At 36.2% G+C, this 25,604-nt stretch overlaps 1 protein-coding gene across 1 annotated transcript; it reads left to right on the forward strand.

Annotated features, from left to right (window-relative positions):
• On the forward strand, positions 1–25,375 carry SLC38A11 (solute carrier family 38 member 11). Its single transcript, XM_087732987.1, has 12 exons — positions 1–165; positions 2,657–2,774; positions 3,185–3,259; positions 5,528–5,662; positions 7,374–7,439; positions 9,173–9,279; positions 9,821–9,900; positions 18,032–18,102; positions 19,065–19,226; positions 20,978–21,090; positions 21,764–21,895; positions 25,020–25,375. Exons 1-12 carry the CDS (start codon positions 121–123, stop codon positions 25,263–25,265), a joined length of 1,350 nt encoding a protein of 449 aa, XP_087589113.1. The 5' UTR covers positions 1–120; the 3' UTR covers positions 25,266–25,375.
• Positions 25,376–25,604: the final 229 nt, after the last annotated feature.

The following is a 25,604-nucleotide window of genomic DNA, read 5'->3' on the forward strand; positions in this document are numbered from 1 at the left end:
GCCGCTCTGCTCCCTCCCCTGCTTCTCCCGAGGCCTGCGGGGCTCAGGCAGCAGAGGCAGCCCGCAGCAGCTCAGCGGCGCTGTGAGGGAAGCGCCGCACCTCCCCCGCGGCAGCCGGCGATGGAGCGCGGCGGGCCGGAGCCGCTGCCGGCCGCTGCTCACCAGGTACCGGGGCTGAGATTGGTGGCGGCAGGGATGGGTGAGATGGGAGGCTCTCCGCAGCTCGGCTAGCCTGCTGGCATTTACCTGACTTTACTTTCCTCGGCCCGTCGTCGCGGAGATGCTGGGAGGAGGTGGGGGGGTGGGGGTGAGCGTTTGAGGGGCGCCGCGGCCGCTTTTGGCGGGCTTTATAGCGACCAGCTGCGTGAGGCGTCCCGGGCGGGTCGCCTTTTCAGCCCGGCTCCCCGGCTGTGCTGATGAGCTGACAGCAGCTATGGCTTTTTCATGTGTTCGGTTTCCCCCTAATTCATATGAGGAAGAAAACCTCATAGGTGCCATGCAGGGAAAAAAAAGCAATCTCAGGGACCTTACTGTGAGGTAGGAAAACTGTGGCTGCTTGGCACAGCTAAAATTCAGTCTTGCTTGAGGACCAGAACTTGAGCACCGTATCTCCTGGTGGGCCCGCTGCTATCAATATGATACCGGGTGGCCCTGGCTGTCTCATGGCCTGCAGCCAGACGCTGGGAGAGGACCCTACGAGAGGCAAATGCATCCCGTTCACCTCTGCTGCAGCGTTCCACGTTGCATATCTTGCTAGCACACCTCCCAACAGGCATTCCCTCCCCTGTCTGCACTCCAGGGGCACCTTCAAGACAGCTAGTCTTCACACAGGAGCCATTTCACCTGTGTCACAATTTCTGTTGCCCTTTCTCGACCTTTTTACCAATTCAAATGTGTCTCTTCCAAGCGGGGAAGGGACCAGGGTTCATGTCAGAGTCTTTGAGCTGTACAATGCACATTGTGTTCATTTTCTTGTAGCAACTGAAAAGAGGGAACTGGACTGTTCTAGTTCAGTGTGATTTCATGTGTACTGTGCTGTAAGTATCAGAGCATTAAAATTTCAGGAGAGAATGACAGTGATGCTTCTGCTGCTCAAATCAGTAGTGAAATAAAATGTAGCACCTGTAAATCTAGATGAGAAGCATCTGAGGGAGAATGTTACCTATAAAACTGCATGTGATGTGGAGAAGATAAGTAGGAAACAGTGGTTGATTTGTCTGTGGTGATAGAAAAATTTTTGAGACACCAAATGGAATTATTTAATGGTAGATTCAGAACAAAGAAGAGTACCCTGTCTCTTCATATGACGTGTAATTAAGATGTGGCATTTATTGCCATGTTGCAGTTGCTAAAAATATGCGTATCTTCAAAAAAGGGGCAAATTCAAGGAGCAAATTCAATTAAGGGATGTGATGCACCAAGACCATATCTGCTTTGGGAAGTCTGGGATATGCAAATTGATGAAAGCTGGGACAGGAAAGTTATTTGCTAACTATCTATTTTTCATGTTCTTATACTCTTCCCTAGGCGCCTTCCATGGCTGTTCTCAGAAATGGGATATCAGGCTATACTGGCCTTTGATCTGAGCCAGTATTACTCTTTTTATGTTACTATGCTTAACGATTAGAGGTTCCACTTAAATATGTAGCCCTCCTTGAGGCACTCTTATGCTTGTCAGCTTATACTACTATCTACAGATGACTTAGATTTATCAGTCATTGAATTTTTTTTCCAGGGGTATTAGTGACAAGCATCTGAGTTTGTACTACCTGCTATATATCTTAAATAGGCTCCTGCATCCATGTAATAGTGGTTTTATTTTCATGGTAAGTACACAATGTTTTGCTTTTGTAGAACACAGGCAGGCATTTTCTTCGTTAAATGCATGTTCCTCTTTTAAATTACACGACTTCATTTAAAATACTGGCCTTCTAATGAATGATTCTGCAGTGTTCTCTGACAGCAGAGTGGTGATCTGAGAAGAGGACCACTGCATGCTTATGAAGAAATGCTTTTTGAAGATAAGAACATTAATTTTTGAAGCTACTGGCTACAAATTGTGCTTTGAACTTTGGTTTGTACCAGGCCTTCCCACAGAAACTTTCTGGGACTAGCCAATTTTATAGTGGTGTTAACTATTCTTAATGAACTAAACCATTGGATGACACAGAAATATTTAAAATGCTGGATAAAACTTGAATTAGAGCATCTTCAGATGTTGGCATACTTTACTAGTAACTCTTGAAATTGATTTCATTCCCCTGGTTCAGGGGCCTATTTTTGCTGGCCAGTCATATTAGTCAAAATATTTTCAAAAATACTTGATTCATATTTCTGCCTTTGGAACATGACTAAGAACATAAACAAGCTCCTTGTTTAACAGCCTGCCTCTGAGTTTATATACATTTCTGTCCTTCCACTTACTTTTTTTCACAGAATAATTAATTACAGAAGATTATGGGTCAGACTTATACAGGAATTAGATGCCCAACACCCCTTTGATTTCTCACTGAAAAAAATGGGATTTAGTTATCAAAATACCTCTACAAATCTGAGTCTATGACAATTTTTTTTGATCTTGAATAGACTATGTGTAAAATCCTCATTCTCACCTGTTTTTCTCATGTATCATGGTATCATTGTCTTCCTGAAATAGGTCGAAACAGATGACCAAACAGCCCTTGTTAGTAAGCCCAGTAAAAAAGGAGGAAACAGTGATCTGGCATCGGCTGGATTTAATATTATCAACTCTATTATAGGATCAGGTGTTATAGGTAAGTATACTTTTCTTAACTATCCTGCATTCAGCCTTGTTTGTATATGCATGACTATGCAGTTTGGAGAATAACACTGTTGTCTTACTTTCTGCTGCTGCTCCTAAAGATTTTTATTTGCTTGCTATGCAAAAATGCAGAGGTGTCAGCTGAGATCACGTCTCACAGTGATAAATACCCTATAGCCTCTTTGCCATAATGATCAGAGAGAACTGGTTGGGCAGGTGCTGACTGAACTTCACACCCATACAACATTTTGTCCACTAAAAATGATCTTTCTGAGGTTATTAAGCATGCTGGTCCAATTCGGGAGATTGATAGCATTTTTTTAAAATCTGAATATTTGTTTTGGTCATGACTAATAAGTATTGGAAGGGTTCTTCTATGATCTCTCCTTTTCTTATTTACAGGATTGCCATATTCAATGAAGGAAGCTGGTTTTCCACTAGGAGTATTGCTTTTATTTGTGGTTGCCTATATCACAGGTACTCTAAAAGCAGTTTCTGTTGTAAAGTGAAAATTAGTCTTGCAGTGTTTTAGCCGATCTTGAGCTTAGTGATACCTTAAATGAGTATATCTATGACAATAAAAATGACAATTTTTTTCCTTGCCTCACTAATCCCTTGAGCAGATTAGTAAAAGTAGAGAATTATACTGTATAACATATAAAGGTGCTTTTTGTATGTATTTTATTTTCGTAAAGCCTAGTTTCTTAGGCTAGGTCAAGGTGACATTTGGAAGAACTGCTCTTATTTGTGTCTCATAATCACCTGTTTAGTCCACTGTTTTTATCCTAATTAAGAGAATGATCTTTGAGTGGGTTGTATATCACTTTTTAAAAATATACCGCAGAATGAAAACCTTTGGTTGTAATATGATTTTGAATATTCTATTTAATTATCATTCATCCAAAAAAATGGATTTACTGTCAAAAAGGGACAAGTTTTGAAATTGTGTGGTAAATAAACATAAGTAAATCTATTGGCATCAAAGCAGAATTTTTGTAAAGACACTGTGGATTCGTCTGAAAACAACAAACCAAGTCAACATGAATGGCACAGATTCTGTTACCCATATGCTGAGCAGCAGTTGATGCTTTTCATTGCTAAAAATATCATTTAAGGGTCTGCATAAATGATCAAGGTTTGACTGGAGAGCAATGTAACATAAGGAATACGTTCCTTATGAATGGAAAATTTTCTTTATGTCTGATGGCAAAATACATTCATGAAATCATAACATAAACATAGCTCAGAAATTTCAGTTACTTTTCTGTAGGGAGTTTAATTTGTCCTTTGCATTTCTAAGTATTTTGAAGACTTTATAGCCATAGGCCCAGAACCTGTGAATTAAACTCAGCATTTTATTATGTTAAGGATGTGGCTCAATATATCTTGCACAAGGAAATTATAACTATAGTTAGAACTTTTGGACTTGTAGCATCTAAAGTACAGGCTAAGTATGTAACATTAGCATTTATTTTCCATAGTTTTTACTGAATAATTGGCAAATAGCTGTTATTCAGCATTTCTCACTGTGTTTCATTTTGGGGGATGTTTTTGAATTATAGTGGGTGTAGTCCTAGATTGACAGACAAATACAATTTTAGATCATTTAATGATAAATCTTTTTCAAGTTTTGTGGGTCTAAGATCCCTTGCTACAAAGACGTAATATTTCTTGTACAAGATCAGCTCAGTACGCAACACAATTAATAATGAACCCTTCTGTATCTCTGCTTTTGTCTGCTCCCAATTATAGTGTGAGTATATATTGTGTAAGAATTGCATATGCTCATGGGAATCTCTGGATTGGCTTTCACATTAAAAAGTGGTAGAAATCTCCTTTGTAAAGACTGTGAAAATTTCTGAATTTTAGTCATTCTCAGAAGATAATAAACACCAATACTGTTCACAGAAAGGAACTGTTCCTATTGCAGCATAGATTACAAGCTAAGTGAAAGCCAGATGAGGAATAGACGAGGTCTAGGTACTACCTGTCAAGACATCTGCACTAAGGTAATTCTAATAAATTCTGCGCTGTAACTAATCTGGACTGGAAAATCCCATGGTGCTCAAATGAATACTAAAGCATAGCTTGACGTAACAGCAGTATTTTGAACAGTTCTTCATAAAAAGTTTCTGGGAGAGTATTCCACCTGTTACATCAGCTCTGTTTCAAGGCACATTGCTTCATGGTTTTCCAGATAAATCACTTTTTGCACATGTTTTATTTTAAAAGTATCCAATAAAAATGTTTATAATATTTTATTGTAAACAGTGGAGAAGACACAAAATACTAACCAGGCTTTATCTTTCACAAACTTAGATAAATAGCTGAGTAAAGTGATTGGGAGTTCTAGCACCATGACACAGGCAGTCCTCGCATGTTACCCCCTTTCAGGATATAATCAAATGCTTCATTCATTCAGGAGCCCTCTGCGTTTTTAATTGAATTTTCCTTTTTTGGTGCTTGTGACAGTTCTCGTTCCCTTTCACCATACTGAAAACCAATGAAAATGAGTCTGGTTTTGCTGTCCCTAATCAGGAAAGCTGGAGTTTCCTTCCAATATGAGCCTATAACTGCTGATCTTGGTGAACTGAGATCCTTTGTGAGATTTCTTATCCCTGCTCTTCCCACTGCCACTGGTTTCCTTTTTACAGACTTGTTTTTTTTAAGGAGTGAAAAAGATGAGCAGTAACCAACCACAAGTTGGTTCATACTGTCTTTAACAGTAATTTTATATTTTAACAGATTTTTCCATTATATTACTGATCAAAGGAGGAAACCTCTCCAGTACCAACACCTATCAAGAGCTGGTCAGAAAAACATACGGTCTTGTAGGTTATCTAATTCTTTCAACTCTTCAATTTTTATATCCATTTATTGGTAAGATCACATAAAATGTTAATGTTTAAGTGTTAGAAATAACAAGCTTTTTCACATTACCTTATTCTTTCACTGGTTAAGCATTAAGAACTCTGTAAAGAATATGCTGTATATGCCTCTTTCCTATAAAGAAAAAATTAAAAATTACTTGGTATGTTCTGAAGAATGACTGAGGAAGAATTCAATGAATTGGAGGACCAGAATAATAGAAGTGAGCTGAAATGTAATAGCAGAGAAATTCATGATCACACACCTAAAAATTAATGACAAAAGTAGCTATGAGAAATAGCAAAGCAGAGATTCTGTTCTAGAATGAGTAACAGAGCACAGAACTGATGTGCCTGAAACAAAAGGAAACTTTTGTTCACTTTTTGTACACTTTAGGAGTGTACTGAATTAATATTTTTTCCAAAGATGTAGTATTACTGTCATTGGAGAAGCCACTGATCAGATCTTGAATATTATGTGCTGTCATTGCTCTTCAAAAGCATTAATTCAGCCTCATACCCAATGAGCTACTAGAAAATTGGGCAGTCAAGACCCCTTTGAAGAAGAAATAGTAAAGAACAGGTATAATCTGGGCACGAATTAATTAGACCGTAAGTTTAAAATAAAGTGATATTCGAATCAGTCTCCTACAGTAGTAACATAATTAAATCAAATCTTAAATAAGCTTGATATTTTCACACATGGGGCTGCAGGAGGTGGTGACTTGAGATACCAAGAGTCTGGACTTGGTGACCACAGAGTCCCAGATCAAAATTCTTACTTTGGGAATAATCAGTCTGAATTTACTACAAGTAGCTGAGATTTTTAAAGGAGTCAAGTTACTGTTATTGCAGGCAACAATGTTGCACATGTTGACTTAAAAAAGAGTGTAATTACTACTTCATAGAGAATATGGAAAAGAATTGTAAAGATCTCAGTCCTTACTATGGAACTAGTTATGCATATGTATGTCCTTGAATTTATTTCTATAAGTAGTGTTAATGACTTACAATTTCACAAAAGTGAATATTTATGCATTAGTTAAGGTCAATACCTATATTTATGCTGTCTAAATGGTGAAGACCACATAAGTATATAAATATATTTTGTGTATATGTATACACACACATGCATACATATACACACTTCTAGTGTAGAATAAGATAAGAACGAAATATGAATGTTAAGGCTACAGTTCTTATTAATGAGAGGAAGGAAGGGAAGTCCATATCTGATATCTTCATCTATTTTCTCCTCCTTTCTTCTGGTTTAAAGATTTTGCTAACTTTTTACATGAGCTAGGAAGTCCTATGCATTTGATTGCAGGACTGATTATTAGACTAACACAGGAACTTTACTAAATAGAAACAAGAATTTGAAAATAAACTGACAAAGAATTGCTGTTAGAAACAAACAATTTTAAAAAGCCTTTTTTTCCTCTTCTGAAGTAAGTTTATACGGCAAATCAGCACAACAGCCTTGCTTATCAGACTGGATTCTTGCTTAGGTTGTACCTGTTTAAAAAAAAAAAAAAAGGGGACCATTAAAGAATTTTTTAAAATTTTGTTTTAAATCCGAAACTTAAAAAATGTTGATGCTAGCCAGAATTCATACAAGAGGGATAGTGGCATATAATCCTGAAGTCTACAAAATATGTCTATTAAATGTTTATGAAATATTTCATATTTAACTTGTACTAACAAAAAATTTTATTTTCTTTAAGCTATGATCAGTTACAACATAATAACAGGAGACACTTTAACTAAAGTTTTTCAGAGAATTCCTGGAGGTAAGATGCATTTGAAACATTCAGAATGGAGAAAATTTATTGGATAGGAATACAGCATAAGTATTTAGGGTTAGCATCCTATGTCAGTCTGAAGTTCTATCTGTTACTTTGTTTCTAAATTACTCTTAAATATAGTTCAAGTTAAGAACTTGAAGCGTATTTGTGTGAGTGGTTTTTTGTGTTTTGTTTTGTTTTGTTTTTTTAGTAAGTCTTTCTCAAATAAAAACTATGAATCCTAGTCCTTGGTTATCATTGAACTTAGCGAAGAGACCACAGGCTTCAATGAAATACGAAGCAAATAGAAGGAGTCTTCCACAGTGGTATATTTACAAGGTCATCATATTTTGTCATCTTTTCTAGGTATTTCCCATAATAATCATTTTAATACTGAAACTACACTTTATCTAGTGAATAATTCTGGATGACTTGCAAATAATATAATGGATTTAATGCTTACGTAAGCATATCTGTAATAGTTGGTCATGAACTGCATATGTAACTTTCAGTTCTCTTAGATATTCACTGCAAAACCAGATGTGGCATTTTGAGCTTTTTAATTGTTACTTGTTACTCTTCCTCTGCTGTAAGTTTTCACAGCAGAATCAGCGGAGCAGTTTGTGTGCATGTTTGCCATCTACTTTAAGGCAAAGCCAGCTAAGTTAAAACATTCTTCACTGGCAAATTAAACTAAAAAGAACATGTCTGCAATGAAGTGGAAATTAGTATTTGTATGAACTGTTTGATTTCCACAGGAGCACTATAATTTTCAGCAGGTGAAGCCTGCAAAGTGTGGATGCAGTCTTAACTGTCACACTCTCTTGTTTTGTGAATCAGGTTGATAGCGACAGCAAATATCTAATAATTTATATACAATACAGCTTCTTTAATAGGAGGAACTTCCAGCATGGTACACCTTTTCACCTAGCTGGTAGAATACCTGCCTGGAAAGAGGTGGGAAAGCATATAATATATATGCTTTATTATAATCTCACATAGAATAGAGGGAACTGAACACAGACTTTCAATGTCAATTGCTAGTCACTTTCTGGTCATAATTATTCAGCAAGCTTTCATTCAAGCCCATGATTCATGGTAGCCTGACTGAAACTGAGATATGCTGTATTTTAAGTTGTCATTGGCTTGAAAAAAACCACCAGTTGTACAAATAAATCCCACTGATTGCAGGGAATATTATTGTTGCCTTCACATGGTAATCTGTAGTTTGCAAGTGGAAGCCAGCTGACAGGAAGAAAGGAGGTGCTCAAAAGAAACCTCAAAATTAACTCATTTTAGGATTGTTCTTTAAGGATTTGCTTATCTTCAACAGCACAGTAATTGATGTCAACACACAGTGTCAAAAAATCCTGAAGAGTAAATGGCAGAAAGAAGTCGTAGAATGTTTTACTTGCAGTCTGCCAACATTGACCCAGGCATGGTGAAAGAAATTAATACTAATCTATATGTAGAAATGCCAGACTTCCGAAGTATAATATATCCCATATGTTATGCATTTGGTTTGAATTTGCAGAATTCTTGTGATTATTCACATGCTGTGTATGGCTTCCTCAAGGTTAGTTAATGCCTAGTCTTTATTTCAGTGTTACTTCGCTTGAATAAAGGGGATAAAAGCCTGGTCAACATCAGCGTTTGTTACGCCTAGCCTTTCAAATATAACTAAGCTGTTCCTTATGTCAGTCTCTTAGAGAAATAAATTATTTTCTTTTTCGCTTTAGTTGGACCAGATAATGTGCTTACTGACCGTCACTTCATAATTCTTCTTACCACCATCATCTTTACCTTGCCTATATCTTTATATCGAGACATAGCAAAACTGGGAAAGGTAAATCATAATAGCATTTGATATTTGGTTTACATTTCTTATGCCATTAGAAAATAAGTGCCAGTCATAACAATGTATTTGAACTCAATTACATCTGGGTAGTGCATGTTAAATATTTCAGAAGTTCAGACTGTCTTCTGTCCCAAGAAATATCAGAAAACTTGGAATAGTTTAGGCAAAACTTTGGTCTCCATATGAATCACTGGAATTTTTCCATTTACTGCTAGTAGAACTCAAATCTTGTAAAGCACTGGGTGATATAGGCCTGGTCTTGAAATGCTGAACACTGTTGATTAGCAATGTTTAAATAGGAATATCACTTAAAATTAGACAAATAGTTGCAATTGGCTAGTTACTCAAAAAGAATAACAAATTAAAATATGATGATATAGGACAAGCTTTCTAATTATAGATGTTTGACATGCGATATTTAGAACTTTACTTGGTTGTTAATTATTCTTTAAAAAAAAAGTACATTATGCTGCTAAGAGGACAACCTTTCAGCAGCTCACTGACTGAATTCGTATTTTTACCTTTACAGGTATCTCTTATTTCTCTGATTTTAACCATTGTCATCCTGATTATTGTGATGGTGAGAACAGTAACATTCAGTCCACAAATGTGAGTATTCTTACACTTGCCACAAAGTGAATTTTTCATCATATGTAATCTGTTATTTCACTATTACATATATCTGCATAGCTTTGGAACATGGCTGTTTTGGGAGAGACAGATAATTGAAAAAATAAATCTATATTAATAGTAATACAAAATGAACTGCTAAAACGTACTTTATCCTTTTTATTTCTTCTCTTGCACATAAGCAAATTTAGGAAAAGTCTCAAAAAAACTACAAATTAATTGGAAATTGTGGGTGACGTGGCTAATAGGTGGCTCCTGAATGGGCATGTGAGGTTGTCTGTCACTTGAGAAGTCTTTAATTTTGTCCATTATTGCCAGATGGCCTATATTGACAATCTTAAAATAGATAGTATCTTAGGAATATTTCTTTTTCTGTTAATACAATGATTTCATAATAAAAATTGAATGCAAATAATGAAAAGGAAAAAAGAGAACACAATAATAAAAACTTTATTCTGTCATTTGAGAAAACAACAGTAGAAGCATGCAAAACTGTTTTCCAGCGCTCATACTCATACGAGTAGTATTTAATATTGCACATTAGAGTGTTCTAGACAATTTAGTACACATGAATATGTGTTGTGGCAATATTTTTATCACTGTATTGCAAGAAAGTATTATGAATCTATTATCTTTCCTTTATGGCCCAGAAGGTCTGTCTTTTTCCTTGTCCTTTAAATGTGAAGATATATTAATAAAGATGACAAACTCTATTTCTGAATGTGCTTTTTTATTTATTGGAATAGTTTTATATAGTATTTCTAATGTTTCTGTAAGAAGTGGATTCTTCCACCATGATTGTTTCAGCAGTGTTACGCATAATTGTTCATTTGTCTTACTGCTGTGATACGGGGGCATCCATTCAAGATGGCTAGAATAGCAGTTTCTGAAGTTGTATGAGATGGTGATGTCTATCATCCCTAAAGTGGTGCGCTCAGAACAGTGTGGGATGCCCCCCCGCCCCCCCCCATCTTTCTGAAGCCGCATGTTTTCCATGGTGTCTGGTAAAGGCGTATTTGAAAGGGTAATCTCAAAATCCCCAGTCAAAAAAGGAAGAAGCTATATATAATGGTTACCGATGACCTTGTTACTATGGTAACATTTCTTCTCAACATTTGTGATGCACTGAAAATTATGGAATGCATGGCTTTATTTTTTTCTTACAATAAGTAATGTTGGGTTTTGAGTGATTCTTGAAGTTTTACTTTTTAATTCTTTAGAGACTTCCATTTTTGCCTTTACACTTCTTGTTTTCAAAAATGCATCTAGCAAGTTGGTAAACTCTTAATCAGAACTTTTTGCCTCACAAACGTTTTATCAAGGACTGTTTGTACTATTTGCATTTCAGAGTTAGAAACAGACATATACTTTAATTATTAAAAACCTCTCCTAATATTTTGTTAGTGGTATAATGGTATGCCATCTCTTTTTTTGCAATGAGAATAAAGAACGCTAATATATTTAAAATGGGTCCCATCATAGTATTATCACAAGTGAAACAAGTAAATAATGCATTTACTGTGAATCCTTATTAAAATAAAATAGAAGTTGAAGTATTCAGAGATTTTAAAAAATTGTGATTATGAAACACAGTCCTCAGATCTGTCATATAGGAAAAGAACTTGTACAATTCTAGATAAAGGCTTGATGGGACCAAGAGAGAATATTTAATCCCTACCGTTCTTACACAGCAGAACTGATTGTATACTTGTCATTGATGACAGGTGATTGTCTAGTTTGTTGTTGGCAATTCCCTGATTTCCTATTCCAGTTCTTAACTAGCCTTTTCTTATGAATTCTTTCTACATGTGTATCGTATGTCTCTTTTACTGTATTTCATGTTGATGGCTTCTTGGCCTAACCGCAGTGGATATGGGCAGCAAACTGTTCATTCTTTTTCAAATGCTTAAAAAACACCTGTAAAGAGCTGTATCCTGTCCCCCTTTGGTGATCCTTTCTATAGACTAAACAAACGCAGTTGCTTTAGTGTTTCTCTTGTCATTTCCTGTGCTACTGAACATTCTCAATGGCTGCCTTAAGTTCTTTGTAAATTAAAGAGATACTGTGGTGCCCCAACTGCCTGTGGTATTTCCACTGAGGAGCAAAGAAGAAAGACTGATGTATCTTACATGCAAAGTGTCTTGAGGTTCCTTTCAACTGCATCTTTTGGGGACTGCCACGCTCCTGTTTATATAACCTAGTTTGATGTTTGCCTCTCTGGAAAATAACATGACATTGTAGACATGCCTTGAGTTTGCAGTCTGACAGAAGCACAAGCCCTTCTCTGCAGAACTGTGAGCTGGCAATTTTTCCTTTCTTTTACTGTGTTCTTCTGAAGTTTGGGTTGTTTTTGCTTGTTCCCTCCTGCCCTGTTCTCATGAAGCCTTTTTTCCCCTGCACAACTGTAGAATTTGTCATTACAGAATTGAATACTGCTTTATCAGATGATTTCTCCATTTGGGGGCATATTTATGATTTTTCTTTTTTCACCCTGTTCTCTAGCATGCTTGTGTTAACTGCTCATTTCATGCTTTCTGTTAAGGGTGCTTCTTGCTTTTTGTTCCATCATTCAAGTTACTGCTGAATACATTCAAAAGGGCTGGGCTCAGGTCAGGTTCCACTGGAATCCCATTCAGATATCTTCCCACTTTGATAATTACTCTCTGAGTAGTAACGAGTTTTCAGTTACCTTTCGATTTTTCAAAGTGAAGATTGCTTCCCTTTGAGAGGTATAAGATTATCTGGGAATAAAAAAACTGTCTTTTTGCTTAAATGCAATTCATGTTCTAGTTGAAAATTATATCTGTTATTTGGACAACAGAGAATATTATCTTTCCTAGAAACTTTCCACAATGTGTTAGACCATCAGCAAAACAACGACGTTATTACTGTTTTTCGTGATTTGATGTGCTTGAAACTGTAGGCTGAAAACCAGCAATTATAAGTCTTTGGAGTGTTGCATTTTTATTTTATTTACTTTTTTTAGTTGCTTCGGGAGTGGAGCGGGTTGTCCAGGGACATTATAGGAATGTTATTTTCTTGTTAGTTCTCAGGAGAAAAATAAAAATGTATTTATGATGAGGGATTATTTGGTTTAATTTATTTCCTCTTATGACAAATATGAAACTGAGGTACTTTTGTTGTTGTTTTGCTTTTGATTAATATCATCCAATGAGCCTGCAGATAAAATCCAGTATTCTGGACCCAGAGTTTACTCTCAATAGTTTGAGATGGATAAAAATACATTTTGACGATCTGTTCGTTCCTTTATTTCCACCTGCTTATAGCTGGGTATTTTTCTACTGTGATCAAAAACAATGGGTTAGAACTATCTCAAACTGTAAATATGCAGTATGTTAATATTGCATAAAATAACTTCATATTTCAAAGCCGAAACTTTCATTGCTGTAAAAAGCAATATTTTCTGTAGCTTATAAAGATGGATCATTTTAATTTGGTGTTCTTTTGGAAAGAATGTCATGATGTCAGTGTCTGCATAATACATAAATCTCTTGGAAAAACTTCAAGAGCATCTGCTACACATAAATAGGATGTGAGAATTACTCAACTGGCAGCTGATCACAGGGATGAAACACCAAGTGTTCAGGAAAATAACTTGAAAGTAGAAAGTTGATTCTTTCCTTCATATAAATAATCCAATAGTAAGCAAAGATAAACTTTAATGTGTGATGAAATTAAAAAAATAAAACCTAAGCTACCGTATATTTACAGAACTGCTAAGTAGTTCATTAAGGAAGAAAGATGAGTTAAAGCAGCTGTAACTAAGTGGGGATGACATATAGCTTTGTCTCATCTGTGTTCTTTAACAACCAAGATGACTTTGATTAATATAAAATTCAATGCTCATGTGGCCTTACTCATTTTCTTTCTGTTATATTGATTGAAGTTGTATTCAGCATCTATAAACTTTTTCAGTATCTTTAAACTTCTAAAGTTTAAACAAAAACTAAAAGGGTATTTTACCTTAGAATAGAGCTGAATTGAAATTTTACAATTAGTTTCCTAAATGTCTAAATCATTGAATTAAACCTGAATTAATCTGCCGTGTGTTCCTGGATTATTTTGATAACTGCCAGTTTGCACCTAAACTTGGTGCAAACTGGACTGATCTTCAGTCCAAAACAATGGAAGTCTTTTGCTCATTCCAACATATAGGTCCCCTGTCAAACATATGACTTTGCTTCCTCTCTAGAAATTAACTGGGTTTTTTTTCCAGTCAGTGTTTCATACCTGCAAGCTGGGTTGAGATCAGGGACATATGTTTCTCTTGCCCTCCTTAAGGATACTTTGCTTCTGATGCACTCTGCTGCTGTATTATATTTGGCAGCATTTCTACATAAATGACAGAAAAGATATTTGCATAGCATGGATGGGGAATATTACACTGTAAATGTTTTACAAGAAGAAGAAGATATGCTAGTTTAGACTGCCAAATGAATTTGTCCAACTCTTACTCATGATCTGGGTGTGAAATGTCTGTTACCCTGTTAGGAGGTCTTAACCTTTGCCTGATTCATTTGTTCTTTTCATTTTTCCCTGTTCTTATGTAAATAAACATGAATATTGTCAAAACTTTTCTGAACTCATTAGCATGTTTATTATGCTATACTTTGCCGTAAGTATACTGAAGACTGAGGAGAGTTATTTTCTTAACCTCTAGGCTTTCTTCATTACTAGGCTTCACTACTTCCTACAGACAGTTCTAATTGTCAGTCTGTCTTGCTGTTCTCTTTCAGCTGAGACTTTTTCCTGTTTGGAATCTCCCTTGGAATGTCCTTTTATTCCTTTTTTTTTTTTTTTTTTCCCCAAGAATCACAGTTATATTACCTCTCCTACTTTTTGTTACAACTTTTACTAGGTATGATAGACAGTACAACTCTCAACAAATGCATTTAGTATCACAAATGTAGTTCTTCTGTTAACTTTCATTGTGTTTCATCTAACTACTTCTCCAGCACAAAAAAACCCCTTCGTGTTCATCCAGGCATAGCCTGTGTTTTTATATGCTGAGTGAGGAGCAGTGAGCTAGCTGGTTTTGTCATTCATGGATATTAGCAGCTACTGCTATTCTTGTATGAGCAGCAGTTAAAATCTTCCCCTAACAATTCCTCACAAGAATGTAGGTCAAACTGGTCAGAACAAAGGCCCTTCTCAAAAAAAAAAAAAAAAAAATCTTGAACAGTAGCAGCGGGGTTGAAAAAGCAGAATAGGTATAGTGCTACCTGCTGTTCTTGTGATAGAGTGTTTCAGCCTATGTATGCATCTGTCTACACAGACGCATATATTTGTATGAATGTATGTATGTTTATCTTGACACTTGGTATTTCCATTAGGTGCCCTTTGTCCTGTGAGTCATTTTCAGTGATTATTCACTGTATGGCTCTTCCATAACTAACAGCTACTTTTACTGTCAGGACACAATTTTCTCTTTCCCAGTCTGAAGTCTTATTTTATATAGACACTTTTTCATGTCACCTGTACCCTTTTCCAGAAGCTTTGCATAAGTCTGTATGTCCTGCAGACTGGACTTGGGGGTGATTTGTTGTTGTATGGTCAGAACTCTAGAGCTGTTGACTGTTAGTTCTGAATGCTTAGAAATGAAATTTCTTACTGTGTTGCTTTCACTTCTTAGTTTACGTATCACATCTGTGCGAGATCCCTCTATTCCCAAGGTATGAAAATGTTTTTGGAAACACATGCAGCAGTATATGACTTACTGTAAGAAATAGTCGTATACTCTTGCATATGTCATCTCTACCAACATGCATTGTATGACATTGCAGTCTGCTGGTAGTGTTCAAATCACGGATCTGAAATTCTTCCTTCATTCCGCAACTAGAATGGAAGGACTTTATCTTCTTATGCTGCTAAATAAGCAGGATTTTGTTCTTTTGGATTCCTCCCTCCCCAAATAATAATCCTAATCTGATTTGTCATTCATCTGTAACACAAAGCTGTATTTTGGTCTGTTGCATATTGCTAGTGCATAAGCTAACACTGTGCAGGGGGAAAACTAGCTCCTGTAATATATTTTTTTTTAATTGATTATTTGTCCGCTTCATTGAAAATGTTGCAACTGAAGTTCACATGCTTTCTACGTTCCATTTTTTAAATCCCTGCTTATAGGAGCTTATAATATAGCTATACTGTTGCACAGGATGTACCATTTTCACAGAAATTAAATGTTTCAGACAAAAGCATTCTTTATGCATTTCAAAAATATTTTGGTTTATAGGGTATTAGATAATCTAAGTGTTAATTATTAATAGAGAAGGGGTAAGGAGACTTTCACAAATCCTGTTGTCAAAGGATAATAAAACAAATTTTCATTCTGTGTTTGGTATCAAAGCTGACCTCTAGTGGTTATGGAATGGAACAGTTGTAATGTTAGCTTTCTATATTCTATTTTTATTTTTGAATATTATTGATTTTTTTCCTAATCAGATGTGAATGTTTTTCTGAAAAATAGTACATTCAAAATTATGAATTGTCCACAGACACCTCTAGTGATTTGAAATCAGTGGCATCAAGTTAAGGGAAGCTACAGCAGCTATAGCGGGTTGTAACTCCTATTTCACAAGACAAATGCCAGATATCTCTGTTTCATCCATAGTATTTATTACATCTACATGCTGAGTCTGAGAATGCTTTAGGAGGGCCATATTCATCTGCTTACGACTAGAAGCAGTATGTTATAGTAGTCAAGACAAGATACTGCATCTAAGTACAAAAAACTGAACTTGATTTTGATTCTCAGGTTCTGTTCGTTTCAAAGTTAAGCTTAGCAGCCGCAGCTTAAGAGCTGAAAAGTTGCTCTAAGTCTGAACTGAATGTGCATTAGATGCTCAATCTGTTTTTTTAATATAGAAAAGGAAGGATTGACTATTTGAGCTCTCATGAAATAGTAAGATGTGAGTTCTGAAAGGGGAAACAGCAACATCATTTTTATCTTTTTTTTTTTTCTTTTTAGCAGGTGGGGATGGAGTTTAAACATTTGAAAGCAGTGAAACCTAGCGTACATAGCATATGCCCCTACACTGTCAAAACCAGCTACTTGTCACCAGATAGAGGGGGAGACAAAGCTGCCATTGTTCCCTTCACAAAGCTGCCTGAGTGCCACACTGCTTTCTAGGACAGTAGGAAAACAGCAGTTAAGGCCTCAGGTGGCAGCAGCTTTCCCTCTAAATAAAACAGAGCAATCAAAGTTAGCAGCAGCCAACTTTTTAAGAGCAAGCTTCTCTGTACTGTTCCTTTGTTTGTGCTTTAATATTACAAATATAATGTTCAACTGGCTTGTGAATTTAATTTGATATTTTTAGCAAATTGTAGTTCTGGAAAAGCGTGCTTTGTGTCCTTCTCCTTTCCTTCGTTTTGGTTCTTTATTCAGAGAGGAAGTTCATGCATCAAATGGATTTTAACAGTTTGTTGATAGTTTTCTGTGGTCCTCCTCTAAGAATTACAATTACCACAGATCCAAAATTGCGGGCATATCTTAGAGGAGCAGATGTGGGGGATATTACATTCTTGCCTCATTATAAAAGTCTCCCTGTACTCTCTTGCACTGTATTTTATCACTCCTTTGGGAACTAGCAGAATCCCTTTACTATGAGGAATAGTTGGAACAGGTGTAAAGAAAGGCAAACTGCCTCATATGATTTATAGCCTAGGAAAAAAAATCTCTCTAGACTGCATGGTTTACATGTGCAAATTCAAAGGAAGAAATTGCCTCTAAATAGTCAGAAGAGATTTTGGGTTGAGATAACCTTAGTCAGAATCAGTAACAGCTTTTACTTTCCCTGTTGGTGTTTCTTGGTATATAATGACTTGAGTTTATTTACAAAACTGGTCACTGAAACAGGTCGACATTTTTGGCTGTAAAAACTGGTTACAGAAATACTTTCATCAAAACAAAGGAGGGGAGAAGGGTATCTCCCTAGTTTCAACTTATTGTTGATGAACACTGTGGCCTGCTTCAGAGAGTTCTGGAGATCTGACTAGCAGTTCTGTGTTAAAGCATAGTGTTTTAAATTTGTTTTAATAACTGATAGTTGAGAAGAGGATAATCTATTAAAACAAATGTCTGTTTTAGACCCAAATCAGAAAATGCATGGATATTTGCAAAATCAAATGCAGTACAAGCCGTTGGGGTGATGTCATTTGGTAAGTAATTTTTTTAATATTTTCAATATTCAGATCAACTGTAAGAAATTATTTAATATTTTGGACCTAGAAATTGCATATTTTAAATTGTATTTTTTTATATTCATGTTAAGCTGGTTTAGAAAAAAATGAAGTGATTTTGAGTCATCCATAGGTGAATTTAATTGTTACGGTTTAAGCCATTATCCCCATCCATTGCCCATCTGGCCCCAGAGGCTGTTGCCACTGTAGCAGAGACAGTGGTGTGGCACATGAATTGAGCTCAACTGTCCAGGTCATCTTAAAACACCTGCACCGATAGGGTTGGTCTGACTGATAAACTGAGGAGGCTGTGATTGTTCTGCATTGTCTTGGATAACCTGTACCAGAAAAATCTTAGACTGCAATGTGTGCATTTGCTAGAGAGTGCATGTTGCTTCCCATTTCTCACAATGAACCATTCAGGTGAGTCTCAGCTCACCTCCGTTATCCTCATTCTAAAATCTGTTCCTGCCTAGAGGATCTGGTATATTACTTCTTGTTAATGCTGTGATAATCTGAGGCCTCCCAATGCTTGCTGCTGCCTAAAATGGATGTCACAGGAAGTCTGAAAGTAGCAAATGGCTCTGTGGTTTTTAAAAAAAAATCTCAAAACTGCTGTTGGGTTCTGAAGCAGAAGAAGAGCAGGAAGAGGAAATAGAGGTGGAATAGAGGTGAGGAGGGTGGGAAATGGTGTGGCATTTTAGGGTAATGTAATCAGAATCATCTCAGGATGAATATAAACCTTCATCAAATAAGTAAGTAAAAGTTCAAGCCATTTATCTTTGCCACTCATTGCAGGATCAATGTTTGTATGTAATAATGAGTGGATTCAAACTGTGCTGTGTCTCTTCTACCTTGGAATATTAACTCCATAAATTTTATATGCATATATGCATATGCATGAATTCATACATTTGCTTTAACTGTTATGTGTGTTTCAGCATTCATCTGCAACCATAACAGCTTTTTAATATATGGGTCTCTGGAAAAACCCACATTAAAGAACTGGTCTCGAGTCACACATGTGTCAGTCTCACTCGCTGTGGTTATCAGTGTAGTGTTCGCTGCATGTGGATATATGACTTTTACAGGATACACAGAAGGTAAACTTCTTGATCCCTCATTTTTAGTGCTTGCTGTAATTCTTTTATTTCCACCTTTCTGTCTGACTTTTGCTGTTAATATCTTAGTGATCATAAAAATGCCAAAATCATACTATATTTGGACAGAAATAGTTAGGATATTCCTTGTAGTTACCCAACAACCAAAACAGGATACAAAGGTGTCAGCTACGTGCTAATAGGTGTCAGATTCCCAAGTTTAAGCTTCACCAGTGAAAGTCCCCTATGAATACTTCCCTAATCAAAATACTTCTGAGTTGTAAACACCTGTAATTTAGCCACATGGTCCACTAGCAGAGAGCAGTAAGAATAAAAATGGCCTTGATTTTTCTACAGGGTGCCTGGCATATATTTCTGTACATTCTCCTGTATCTTTTCCTGTCTGTGCTAATAGAGCATCCTAGCTCTGACTTAGAGATATTTCCTATCTTTATAACAGATGTTCTGCTGTAACTAATCCTACTGTCACGTTTGTGTGTATATGGATATACATATATGTATAAATATGTGTAATCAATGTTATATCATACTATTTAACATCATTTTGTTGAAGTGGAAAAGGTGCTTTCAGAAGAACAAGACATAAATTTGGTCAGTGCATTAGCTTGTTCAGGAAAAGTACACATTTCATAAGCAAGCAGATTTTCTGTTATTTACTAGTGCTGGTCCAAATTGTAGGAGAAGGCTTCCAAGCTTTTTCCATTCCTGGTGAGCAGCAGCGTGTAGTTGAGAACAGAGGAATTGTAGGATGGAGGTTACTGGTTGATCTGTCCTCCTTTTTTCCTGCCTCCAGTGCTCTTTATGCAGAATAACTTACTGTCCTAGATGCAACTGTAGCTAGACTAAGTGCAAGCTGGCTGAGATATTTCAAGTATGGAAAGCTCTGACTGCAGCTGTCCCTCAGCATATGACTCTACTGTAAGCAGGTTCCTTCTTACCTTCTGTCTCCCCTGTCAAAATGTTTTGGCTGTTTTCTGTAAAGTACACTTTATTGCTTCTTCAGTGCCATTGTGATCCTAAAAGTAGAAAATCATAAGATAGTATAGTAATTGGGTAGAAAAGACCTGGTACATCATCTGATCACTGTCTTGCAGTGCCTCTTGTGCCTCAGAGATCATTATTTGAGATTCTTTGTGGTAAACAATAAGCAAGATGATAATTTGAATTCTCTAGCAATGCTTTTGTTGTTAGATGTAAGCAGATTTGCTAGGTAATAATCCGTATGTTTATAATGAGTTTTCAGGGTCACAATATTTGAAATTCTTCACTGCAGCTTACCAGCTATGATTAGATACTATCAGGGAAATGCAGTTCTCCAGAGGTAACTCCCTGATCTTCCTTGTGTGATTGTTGTTGTTCTAGGAATTACATTTATAAAGGAAATGTATCTTTTATATAGAAGCTTTCTTTCTGAATCTGTCACATGTATTTAAACAAACACCAGCATCTTGTATAAAATCTGTGCTAAGGGGAAGATAACAGATGACAAACTCTAATGCGTGTATGTTAAAATATTTTTGAAAGATAAATGCTACTTGAAATAAAAACACTGCTTCTAGCAGGATAGGGTGAAAATTCCTGCTGGATGTAATTTGTGACTGTAACTACAGTCTCTTGATATGTGTCAGGAGAGGGGATCAGAAGGTCTCAATTACTCCAGTAACTTACACTTCAGTTTGCAAATAGGCAAATGACACTAAGTTTAAACTAATTGATGTTTTGCTATGCCTCAGGAGATATATTTGAAAACTACTGTAGAGATGACAACCTTGCTACATTTGGAAGGTTTTGTTATGGAGTTACGGTAATTCTGACCTTCCCCCTTGAATGTTTTGTGACCAGAGAGGTAAGCATTTATTACATTCTCCCTTTAACAATGTTGATACATATTAATAATATTCTCACATTATTAATACATATTGTAGCTGAAGTCAGTGGTTGATGTGTAATAAATATCAGCATATCCTATCCTGCTGCATGCGATGACTATGAGGTACTAGTTGTACTGTTTAGATTCTGGCAATAAAATGTTGTATTACATTTATTATAATATTATCCAATATTATATTAACAATTACTTAATAATATCAGGACTGCTTAAAATTCGAAGTCTGGCATAAATGTCACTGTTGTTATGTTGAGAATAGTCGAAAATAGCCTACTTACCGTGCTTACTAGTTTTGCTTTGTAAAAGTATCTCCATCTTGGAAATCCATCTGTTCAATGAATAATTGTAAGTGCTTTTTATTCTGTAGTGGGCAAATGAGAAGAAAGTAAGTATACCCTAAATCCTGCAGGTATAACTAAGTCAGTCTTGCAAGTGTTCTGCAATTTTAGTAATGCTTGTTACGAGTTATTTGTGGAAGTGGATGAAGATGTTTTCTTGAAGCAAGATAGGTAAAGTTCAGTCTGTGTATTCTTACCCATTGTTTTAGTTTCATAAGGTTAGAAGAATTGGAACAAGCTGTTTGTTAGCATAAAGGGCAAAATCAAGGTTTAAAATTGCGGTTCTGTTTCAGGTGATTGCCAATGTGTTTTTCCATGGGAACCTCTCAACAGTTTTCCACATTGTTGTGACAGTAACTGTTATTGCTGTGGCGACTGGTGTATCATTAGTGTATGATTGCCTTGGAATAGTTTTAGAGCTAAATGTAAGTGAACCTGTATACTCTTTGATTTAATAAATCACTTTTTTATAAAACAGAACTCTGAAAAATCCACAGCTCTACTGAAAATCTTATGTAATTTGTCATAGTAGTCAGTAGAAGTGTTAGTAGGAAAAAGGGAATTAGTCACTGGTTCAAAATTGGATAATTAAAGGAGAAAGGAAGTTCAGGAAGTGAAGTTCCTATGGTTGGGGAGGGCTTTTAGAACAGTTCTGGAGATACGGCAAGTGGCTGTGACTTACCAAATGTATTTAAACGGCAGTGGAAATCACTAAAATACTCAACTGTGTTGCAGGAGTGAATCTAGCATTTCTGTCTCTAATCCCTGCTTCTGATGATATTGGCCGATTACTAAACACTGGGAGAGATCCTAATGACTGCCTTGTGCCAAAGGGGCAAAAAACAAAGCGGGGCCTGGGGGGAGAAAGAAAGAACCAGTAGTAGTGAGACCACAGAGATAGTAGCTGGAATATTTCCCTGCTTTGGGCTTAACAGGGAGCAAAACTGAGTAATTTCATAACCTGAGTGTATGATTTTTAGGAGGAAACTGCTTTATTTGCCAGCAAACACTCCTGCGTCTGGTATCGCCTCATAGCAGAGATGGAGCTTACCAGGCAGGCCACACATGGCACTTATTGACTTGAACCAGTTTTAACACATTTATGTAACTTTTTTGGTTGGCTGGAACTGCCATGTAGTCTATTGGAGTCCTAGACTACAAGTTAGCAAAGTAGACTTCCCAGATGAAGGCAGTCTGTTTTGGCACAGAATGTACATTTAATTGAAGGAAATATTAAAAAAAAAAAAATAAATCCAATCTACATTTATGATAAACATTGTTTGTCTTAACAGTTTACCTTCAATGTCAGGTCACCTATGTTTAATAAATAATGCAGATGTGGAAATATCATACTCCAGGATATGAAAGTTAGAAGGTAGAGAGAACTTTTTAAGGGCAGCCTTTGCTTCTTTATAGAAATATTTTAGAATTGCCTCCTTACGTCCCTGTCTGTGCATTCATTGAGTTGTTCTTTATGCTACATGATACATATATTTGTATGTACATTATGATATATGTACACTGTTCTGATCCACAGGGCAGTTCATCTGCTAACCAAGCAGTACTGAGTGATTTTGTAGAAGTGATTTAGCAGGTCATGCTTGCACTAGTATTCTAGAACAGGTCTGAATATTCCAATTACCCTCTATTTAAAATAATTACCTACATAGTTTCTTCTCAGTTAATCCTTTCCAAATTATAACAAGTTCAAAATAAACAATTTTGCTATTGGTTTGGTCAAGATGCATGTCTCCATTAAAATCTCTCATTCCTAGCATCTGTTGGTAATTTCTTTTCCGTCTTTTTTTCCCCTCTCTTTTTACATTACAAATGCAGAACATTCACCTGTGTGTGTATCTACACACCAATAAAAGTATTTAAATGTTTGCATACATACATACATGCCTATTCTGGCCAAATATCTGAATACTGGTATAATGAACCTAACTAACTATGTGTGCCCATGTATGTCTATATATGTATATGTATTTTACATTTATGATATGGTATAACATGTTAAGAATAGATTTACACCAGAGAACTGCCAGTGAGTCTTTCTAGCATGAATAAATATGTGTGATTCCTATTTGGAATTAAATTGTTTTAAAATAATCACTCAAAAGCAAACATTCCATCAATGCCATGTCTTTACTCAGAGAGGCCTAAGCAATTACTGAATAGTCAAGCTGATAGCTTGATTCAGTTACAAATAGAAGCTGATAGCCAGGCATTTGAGTGGGTAGCTCATATCTTGTGGGTTTTTTTTCCCCTTTTAAAGAGAGAATTTGACAATACAGCTGTATGTATTTATTGGATGTAATCATTGTGCTTAGAAAAATTGTTCAGTCTTGATATCCACAAGCAGAGAAAAATGAATAGGCAGAGTCTTCACATGTGAAAAAAAGATGATCTATCTTCTCAGCAGGCTTTCTGTCCCGCAGAAGAGCTGTCTTTTGGCTCTTCACCAGAGATGGCATTTGCTGCTGTTTCTCTGACTCTGCTTACTTTTTCTTGCTTTCTGGGTTTAAAACAAAACACAAGCCATTGTGTTTGCCCTGTGGTAATTCCCCAGGGAGACCGTTCTGTCCTACGGGAGTCAAGGGTCCAGGGGTTTTGCTGTGCTGTTCTTTTACTGGGATGCTGATTTGTGTTGCTTCACATACTTCAGAGTCTTGAATTTTATGAAGAAGATACTTTGTGGATGTACCTACTTTTGATGTCTGTACTGATCACTGATAACAGGTTCTACCATAAAAAGTTTGTACAAACAATGATGCAAAGATACTCAGTAGGCTGTATTACTACCTCACCATAATTAAGCTGAAACATAGTGTTTGTTGAGTATGCAGCAAAGTAAATGTTCAAAATTTCTGCATAAAAATGCTCTCTTTTGGCATGTAACTCATACGTTAATCTGCAGTGGCTTTACTATAAAAAGCATTTAAGCAGGTGCTTTTTATCTGTCCCTATCTAAGAGAGCATTTAAAGAGGAGCTGAATTTTTAATAAGAGAGGAGGGGTTTACTTTCTCAAAGGGAGCTTTGCTTCCATAGGGAAGTCAACCTAAATCAGGTCATAAATGTAGAAATTGATCAGAATTCTTTGAACTGCTACATGATGTTTCTGCTTTTTTTTCTTTAAGGCAGTATTATATCTAGACTCCTACATGGAATGATCTTAAAATATTTTAAGTCAGTTGCAGTATTGCAGAACTATTATGTTTGAACTTTTACTGTGCTTCTGAAGCTGAGAAACTTCTGGTAATCAGATTTAATAGTACTTGCAACATAAAATATTATTCTGTATCAGCAAAGCAAAAGCATTTAAATAAATCTGAATTATCTCAAATAGTTTTACAGATATTTTTGCAAGTTATTTGTGACTTTGAAAAGAAAGTTTTCCAGATAGCAACACTGGGAAAGGCCTCTATTCTCTGGCTTTACTGTTGCATCAATCTAATCACAGTCATTTAAAAATTTAGGTTTTTGTTCTTCACATCTAAATATACATGCTTATGAGGGTTTTTTCTATTGTTCTTTCCCACACACAGGGAGTTCTGAGTGCTACCCCACTTGTTTTTATCATCCCAACAGCGTGTTATCTAAGGCTGTCCAAAGAGCGATGGAACCATTCAGATAACCTCATGTCCTGCCTGGTTCTTGCTGTCGGTGTGCTAGTGATGACAGTTGGGTTCGTTTTGACTATCTTGCATCCCCAAGAATGTAGCCATGGAAAAGAAATGTTTTACTGCTTCTCTAGTAATGTTTCTTTTCACAACAGTACGCTTCCACCATAGGTAGCACACCAATCTCCAGACTAGATCAGATACATCTTGCAGCAAGACATACATGCCAGTTTAAAGGAGAGTGGAACAAAGAGCTTTTATGGTTTGATATGCACTAAGAATTTTAAACTGTATAACTGTATTTACATACTTGGTTTTATGCTGCCATCCTTTTCCAGATAAGACTTAAGTTTTAGCCGTTGAAACAGAAATTCTCAGAGGTGCCTTTCAGTAGACATTACTTGAATAACTTGCAAACCTATCAAAAAGGGCTGCATTTTTTTAACTTAGTCTGCAATGCTGCTTAAAAGCTATAAATGAAATGTTTAGGAATGTAAACATCTCCCATGT

This window comes from Nipponia nippon, unplaced genomic scaffold (assembly GCF_047370975.1).
Source record: "Nipponia nippon isolate SJK-2023a ecotype South Korea unplaced genomic scaffold, ASM4737097v1 scaffold_5, whole genome shotgun sequence".
Taxonomy (NCBI): Eukaryota; Metazoa; Chordata; class Aves; order Pelecaniformes; family Threskiornithidae; genus Nipponia; species Nipponia nippon.

Bases quoted from the DNA above. Each gene is read 5' to 3' on its own strand.
- SLC38A11 (XM_087732987.1), top strand. From the start codon at position 121: ATGGAGCGCGGCGGGCCGGAGCCGCTGCCGGCCGCTGCTCACCAG. The intron at 5,663-7,373 runs GTAAGATCACAT...ATTTTCTTTAAG, and splicing joins ATTTTTATATCCATTTATTG to CTATGATCAGTTACAACATA. The intron at 21,091-21,763 runs GTAAGCATTTAT...GTTCTGTTTCAG, and splicing joins AATGTTTTGTGACCAGAGAG to GTGATTGCCAATGTGTTTTT.